Source organism: Nannospalax galili, unplaced genomic scaffold, assembly GCF_000622305.1.
Source record: "Nannospalax galili isolate Female #2095 unplaced genomic scaffold, S.galili_v1.0 scaffold2739, whole genome shotgun sequence".
NCBI classification, from domain to species: Eukaryota; Metazoa; Chordata; class Mammalia; order Rodentia; family Spalacidae; genus Nannospalax; species Nannospalax galili.
The window spans coordinates 87,030-95,058 of record NW_008341891.1 but is presented as its reverse complement, the minus strand read 5'-3'; the positions used below and the strand labels follow the sequence as shown (position 1 = coordinate 95,058).

The following is an 8,029-nucleotide window of genomic DNA, read 5'->3' as shown; positions in this document are numbered from 1 at the left end:
CTCGGGGTCTTCTTTTGTCTCCCAGGTCCCTACCCGGTCCTGTTCCCTGAACTACTGTGGCCAAAATTTGACTCAACTCTTTGTTTCTCTTTTTCTCTCTCTTATCTTTTCTGGCTTCCTGTTCTTTTCTAATTCTGTCCTCTCTTTCCTCTGAGGTCTCTCGCTCATTGTAGATTTTCTCAGCTTTCCTTACTAAATCCTGTAAAGAGTACCCCTGAAGGCCCTCCAGCCGTTGGAGCTTACCATGGATATCAGGAGCTGATTGTCCTATAAAGGCCATAATAAGATCTGCCTGACGCTCCTGGGCTGTGGGATCAAAAGGGGTGTACATCCGATATCCCTCTGTCAGGCATTCTAGAAACCCTGCAGGGGTTTTATTTTCTCCTTGGGTTATAGCACATACCTTTGCCAAATTGGTTGGGCACCTTCTGGCCCCTTTAAGACCCGCTAACAGAGTCTGGCGATAAAGATGGAGACGCTCCCTACCGGCCACGGTTTCAGGGTCCCAGTTGGGTCTGGTCAGAGGAAAACCTGCATCTATTTCATTTGGGAGCAGAGCGGGTCTCCCATCCTGCCCGGGGACATTTTTCTGGGCCTCCAGGATGACTCGCTGTCTTTCTTCTGTGGTTAGAAGGGCCTGGAGGAGTTGCTGACAATCCTCCCAGGTGGGATGGTGGGTGAGGAGAATAGACTCTATTAAAGCAGTTAGAGCCTGAGGATCCTGAGAAAAAGAGGGGTTATGAGTCTTCCAATTATACAAATCAGAGGCTGAAAAAGGCCAGTACTGGATCTGATCCCCTATAGTTCAGAGGGGAAAAACCTGGGCAGTCTAGGTTCCATCAGAAGGGCCCCCTCTATCCCTCCTTAAGCAGAGTCTGTTAGGTAGAGGAGGGGATTTGTCAGGTTCAGAAGGTTCTGTGGAATCAGGAGAGGGATAAGGTAGTTCTTGGGGTGGAGGTGCCTATGCAGGTGGATAAGGAGGTGGAGGATCAAGGAGGCTTAGGGAAGCTTGGTCCTTGGGGAGGACTGGATTTTGCTTCTTCTTCTCAGGAGAAGACTGAAGGGGCAGGAGGGAAGAAGTAGGAGGCCCCTGGTCTGTCTCTCCAGTTCACCTAGGAGGTAGGAACGGCTAGGAGGCCCCTGGTCTGTCTCTCCAGTTCCCCTAGGAGGTAGGAATGGCCGTACCAAGATGTGGGGTTCCGGGCCAGGTCTTCCCAGGTGACTATGTAGGCCACCTGGTCCGGATGTCCGTGTTGTCTTGGGTGGAAAATGTATTCCTTAACCTGCAAGATAGTAGCAAGGTCAAAAGTCCCATCCCTTGGCCATCCTTTTACAAAAGAGGGCCATACAGAGGAACAGAGATTCTGCCATTTCTTCTTCTGGACCTCCAGTGATAAATTGTGGGCCTGTTCCACAACCTCCTTCCAGTGTTCCAGAGTTAAGCTTAAGGGGGTAAGCGATTGATCCATAGTGGAGGTCACAGACAGGAGAGGGGGAGAGTAAGAAGGAAAGAAAGTGAGAATATGCCACTCCAAATAATAATGACCAGTGGGTGTGCTTATGAACAAGTACCTAATGTTGCCCAGTTTTTCTTCTGCAGGGGACGTGAATTTATCTGGGATTCATGTCTGGGACCCCCTTATCCTTCCACGGGAGTCTTTTAGCGGCGAGCGCCCTATGGCTATTATTTGCTCAACCCGTGCCCACGGGACTGTTTCAGTGGCCAGAGAGAGAGAAAAACAGAGAGGAGAAGGAGATACAGAAGAGCTGCCTTGTCTCCACCCGTAGATTCACACCTGGGACCCCCTTATCCTTTCATGGGAGTCTTTTAGCGGCGAGTGCCCTATGGCTCTTATTTGCTCTACCCGTGCCTGCGGGGCTTTTTCAGTGGCCAGATAGAGAGAAACGGAGAGGAGAGGGAGATACAGAAAAGCCGTCTTGTCTCTACCCATACAGGCAGTCGGGGTCTGCTAAGAGGGCTAAGAGCCTTTGGCTTACATCAGGGAGTAGCCCTGACCAGAAAGCCTCAATTGCTCTTTTGCCTTTAACGGTCCCACGCGAAGACTCAGATTGAGAATAAAAGGAAGGAAAAAAGGAGGAAAGGAAAGTTTAAAATAAAGAGCATTGAGAAAATTACAAAACCAGACCTTCCTCTACGTAATTAACACAACCATCAAGCATACATACCACATTAAATCACATTCGTGTGGAACGGTCCTTCTTTCACTCAGACACACGCTGCACCCACCATTTTTACTTTTGGGATGCCTAAACACAGACACAGACAATACACAGAACAGAGAATCCTTGGCGCGCGCTTCTTAACTCAAGAACTGAAAGTACAGAGTGGGAGGGGAGTAGCCAAGCCAAGCCAAGCTCCCTTCTTCTCTCAGGGGAAGGAAAGCTTCACCGTCCTTCCCACTCCAGACCACTCCGGTCCCTAAGGCCAGAGTGTCAGAACCAGGGGTCTCTGGGCATGTCTGCCACTCCCACTGGTTTCCAAAATACAGACTTACAGGTCCTGCACAGGCACAATTGTTCAGACCCTCCTGCTGATATGAGGAAATGGGTCTGAGGGCAACCGAATCCCGGATGAGCCCCCAAATGTAGGAACCTCCCCCAGGCTGGGGTACCCAATATCCACGGGAGGCCGCACCCCGATAACTCAGTCCTCAGATCAGGAGGTGCAACAAGCAAGAGGATTTAATCGTTTGCGCAGACGGGCTCCTGCCTCACTCGAGAGAGACCAGCAGCCCAGAGCTCAGCTTACAGGCTTCTTTTAAAGGCAAAAACCACAAACCACAAGCAGCAGAAGTGGGAGGGGGTAGTTTCGGGTAAGCGGCAGAAGTGGGAGGGGGAAGTTTCAGGTGATTTCCAGCTTGTGCACGGAGCATGAAAAGGTCAGTTCTTTCTCAGCAGTTAGAATTATTTACATCTTACTTCCTTGTACAGCTTCCCAAAATATTCTTCTTTGGTCTGGGGGACTTGGTTTGAATCCACTTTGACCTGGGAGGGCTTTAGTTTGATTCCATCATCACCAGTTTTGTCTAATCATTTATGTCTATTTCAGCTCCTTCAGTTTTGCATTACATATTTTTAGCAATATATGCTTAGGATTAATAGGTTCATATATATTTAATAAAATGTCTTCTTGTATAATTGATCTCATCATTATTTAATGCTATAATTTATCCTTTGTAAGTTTTCTTGCTTTGATTCTTAAACAATACTGTTTTCCTTTTCTAGTATTTCTAGATGATAAAATCTAGATTTTACTATATGATAAAATACTAAATGTAACCTTTAGCCTATCTAAATCTCTAGATTGATCTTTTATTATTGTCTGTATGTTATTGTGGAGTATTCTGATGAGAACTTTTGCATTTCTGTTCTTCAGGGGTATGGCTCTATAGCTTAATTTTTTTGTGTTTATTAACCTGGTTTTAGTATTAGAATAACAGCAGTTTAATGAAAGTAGTTTTGGAGTACTCCCTCTGTTTGTATCATTTTAATAATTTAATCAGTATTGGATGTAGATTCTTTGAAGTGCTGATAAAATTCTGCTATAAATCCATCTACACCTGTGCTTTTTTGTATTACAATTTTATTTTCTTTCTTTTTCTTTCTTTTTCTCTCTCTCTCTTTCTTCCTTTCTTTTCTTTCTTTCTTTCTTCCTAATGGTTTTTTTTTGAGACAAGGTCTCCTTGTAGCTCCAGGTGGTCTGGACCTTGCTATGTAGACCAACTGGCCTCATTCTCATAGAGATCTACCTGACTATGCCTCCTGAGTACTGGGATTAAAGGTGTGTGCCACCACATGCAGCTGGTTTCTATATTTTTTTAGGGATCTGTTTAAGTTATTGATCTCTTCTGGGATTAACTTAAGTAGTTACATTGAATTTAGTAAATTGTTTATTTCTTTTAAAGCCTCTAATTTAATAGCATATAGGTTTTTAAAGTATTACCTTCCAATGATTTGAGGCCATTGATATTTAAACATATTTTTGAGAGATATGTATTGTTTATTGTCATTTTATTTTCTCTTTGTGTTCTTAGTATTGTTTTTCATTCCTTTAACTATGTCTTCATTTTTTTCTTTTTTTCTGTAACCTCTTGGATATGATTATTTCTTTCTTCAGTGCTTTGTATTGCTTTGAATATTCTCCTTTTTGATCAATTTGTAGACATGAATTCTTTTGGCCTATTAGTATCATGGACGATATTTCCTTCTCTTTTGACTATGATAGGCAGCTTTGCTGGGTTAAGTGTTCTGAGTTGACATCTATGGCCATTTAGAACTTGCAACACTTTGCTTTAGGCTTTTCTGACTTTTGTAGTTCGCATTGAAAAGCCAGTTGTAATTCTGATATTTTTTCCCTTATATGTAATGATTTTTCTCCAGTAGCTCTCAGGACCCTGTCTTTGTTCTGTACATTCATTGTTTTTACTGTGTTATGCCTTCGGGGGGTTTCCATTCTGATATTGTTTATTTGGTGTTCAACTTGCTTCTTATATCTGTAGAGGTATGTCTTTCCTTAATTTAGGCAAGTTTTCTTTTATTCTATAATCCTGTTGAAGATCTGCTCAATGCTATTGACCTGACAATCTTTATTTTTCGTGTCTATAATTCATAGATTTACTCTTTTCGTGTTGTCTCACATTTCCTATATATTCCATTCATTTGATTTTTCTTTAGTTTTTCATATTATTTTATTGAGCAGTCCAGTTCTCCAACTTTATTTTCCATTTATGATATTCTGTTTTCCATTTGAATCTTTCTGCTGGTGTAGCTCCCACCTGTTGTTTCAAATTGGCTTGTTGAGCTTTTCAATTCCATTTTTGTTTCAGCTTGAATTTTCTTCTTTCATGAATTAACTTTTCAAGTCCTGAATTGTCTTTGTCATTATGTGCTGCCATGTATTTGTATCCTCTTGAGCGTCAGTCTGAAGTTTATTCCTATCCACTTTGAATTCTTTGTGTTGCTTGCTTTTGTATTCTTTAAAATCCTTGAATTCTAGCCAGGCGTGGTGGCTCATGCCTTTAATCCCAGCACTCAAGAGGCAGAGGCAGGCAGATCTCTGTGAGTTCAAGGCCAGCCTGGTCTACATAGTGAGTTCCAGGACAGCCGGGGCTACAGGGAGATCCTGTCTCTAAAAAACCAAAAAAAAAAAAAAAAAAATCCTTGAATTCTGTGGTTGTGTATATAATTATTCTTTCAAGTTCTAGGTCTTGGGGTTCCTCTGGTTACCTCTCATTGTTGAACAGTTCTATAAGATTAGTGGTATTTTCTGGGAACATATTATATTTGTCATTTCATATTTGTGACCTGTTCATACAGACTTCCTTGTTTTGTGTGTCTGATACACAATCCTTACTTAACTTTGTTGAGTTGAAGTTTGGTTCTGTTTTTATTATTTTCCTAGCTTGTTTGTTTTCTGATCAGGTATGAATAATTAGTTGGTCTGTGCTCAGGTTGTCATTTTTTTTCTTTTGGTAGGGAAGGCTGGTATACTAGTCAGGAACTCTCCAGTAGCATGAAGGGGCCTAGTTCTAAGCAAGTACAACGGGAGCTAAGCGATTGGGTTTTGACAAGCTAAGTAGGGCAGATGGGAGCCTTTGAACAACATGAATGAACAGGGAAAGTCCCAAAGAAAGGCAATGTCAACTGAGTGGGCTAGATCTGACTGACTTACCAGGCTAGTTAATAGTTCTCTGGTAAGGCATAGGGGCCTAGTCCCAAGGCTGGACAATGAGGACCAAGTGGGATGATTCTGACTAGCTAACCTGGGTAAATAAATGTAAGATCGGAAGCATTGCTAAATTAGTTGGTCCCAAAGCTGGGCTATGGTTCCTGACTTCACAGTGTCTGACTAATTAATCAGGCTATTTGGGAGCTCTCCTGGAGGGCAAAAGTACAGTGCCAAGGCAGAATGTTAAGGATAAAGTGCTTATTGTTAAAATGTGTGGTGTCCTTTAATTGGTAATATCACTGTAAAGCAATCTATATATGCTTTTCAATAGCACTATGGTTCTTCATGTATAACAAAATTAACTTATAACACATAACAATCCTAATTTCTTTTTGCCCCTTTAATGTTATTCATTTAACTATCAGTATGCTATAAATAACCTATAAATTATAATATTATTACAGTTATGTAGGTATTTCCTTTCCACAGGGGGTGAGGGAAGCTCTTGAAACTCACAAGACTTGTGAAATTACTCCACAAGGTTTCCCAAGCACTAAACAACCACTGAGGCAGAGACCCTGCAAGTTTCTACAAGTTTCCTGCAAGTTCTACAAGTGTATAATTCTACAGCCTTTTTGAGTTAACATCTGTACTGAGGTGGGATTTCTGCTATTGTTGCTGCCTAAGTTGACCATGTCTTCTGAGTAGCCCTCAAAATTCATTGGTTCATCAAAAGGGCACTTATTCTCTAGTCTTGCGCTATCCTCTCTGTCTGGGGAGAATAGGCGTAAGCTCTCTGGGAAAGGAATACAACAAATACTGTAAAATTATTTCTGAAATCCAATATGGGAATTTCAAAAACAATACCATATGTTCCTTCTTTGATAATCATCATTTCTTATGTAACTCTTTGCTCTGACTCATGGGATTTTTCATTAAATTCGTTATATTATTAATCATAACTATTTAAAATTCTTTGATAATTCCAACATCTATGTCATATTTGAATCTTGTAATGATGAATACTCTGTCTTTCCCAAATGTACTTTTTCTTGCCTTTTTGGCATGCCTTGCAATTTTGTTGAATCCAAATTCAATGTATCAGATAACAGGAATTGGGTTCTCTACACTAACTAGCATGAGGATTTATGTTACTCTGGCTCTAACCACGGTTATATTTAATGTGCTTTCTAGTTGTATGTGCCAGAGGATTAAAATGTCTGTCTTGTTTTATTCCCACCACAGCTCAGTGAGGATCTGTACCTAAAGCTTTTACCAGTTACAACTCAGTGTTATACACTGGAATAATACTTTTGAAGTCCTAAAAGGCAGAAAAAGTATTACAGACTCTTATGATGAAACCTCATCTTTTTGGTCTCCCTGTAGTCCCTGCTCACCTGAACTCACTATATAGCACAGGCTGGCCTTGAACTCACAGTGATCCACCTGCCTCTGCATACCAAGTGCTGGGAATAAAGGCATGCACAACCACACCCAGCCAAAAAAATCATCTTTTTATTGGATTAATGATCCTGACCTTGTTACTTATTTCTTACCTCTTAACTCCACCCAGGCAACCAGGAAATCTAGAGTTCTAAACTCTGTAGAGCAATTCCCTAACGTGCTTACCCTGTATTAGTTTCCCCTAACCTTTGCAGATGATGGTCAACCTTCTGACTGTACTTTCCAATGCCTATTCTTTCCTTTCCTCTGCCAGAGTCAGGAAAGTGTCCTTCCTGGCTTTTACAATGAAAGACTTGAGCAATTTTTAGAGGTATTATTCATTTGCACTGTGGTTCCAGGACTAGCTCATTCATCTTATTCATAGTCAGTCAATGGCTTTCATGAAGATTACCTGTTCCATTGTGTCTAGCAGCTTCTACTGCAGTTAAGCAGAACCTGGCTCTGACAACTGGTGTGTCTGCCTCTTTTTCCATTTGTGTTGCAGTGTCATTTCTCTTATGAATTCAAAAAGGTGGTGATTTTCAGTTCAGTATATTTCAACTGATAAATCTGAAAACTGTGAAAGGAAAAATTAGACAAATGGTATTATTTAAAGTAAAAGGAGTAGTGGGGCTGTAGAGGTAGCACAGTCTTTAAGGGCACAGACCGCTTTTGCAGAAGACCCAAATTTGATTCCTAGCACCAACATAGTGGCTAACAACCGCCTGTAACTCCAGTTTTAGGGGATCTGACACTGTTTTCTGACCTCCACTGTCATTGCACAGCAAGGGTGCACCTACCTACATTAAAGCAATACATCAATACATGCATACACATAAAATAAAAACAATGAATAAAATATTTTTAAAAAATAAAAGGAGTACCTTAAAATGAAAC

The 8,029-nt window shown here is 41.2% G+C and overlaps 1 protein-coding gene across 1 annotated transcript in view; it reads right to left on the bottom strand.

The window, feature by feature from the left end:
- Positions 1 to 8,029, bottom strand: part of LOC108491062 — a 32,437-nt gene that overhangs the window by 3,644 nt on the left and 20,764 nt on the right. The window contains 1 exon segment of the mRNA XM_029565715.1: positions 50 to 784. Coding sequence (XP_029421575.1) covers positions 50 to 784 — 735 coding nt within the window.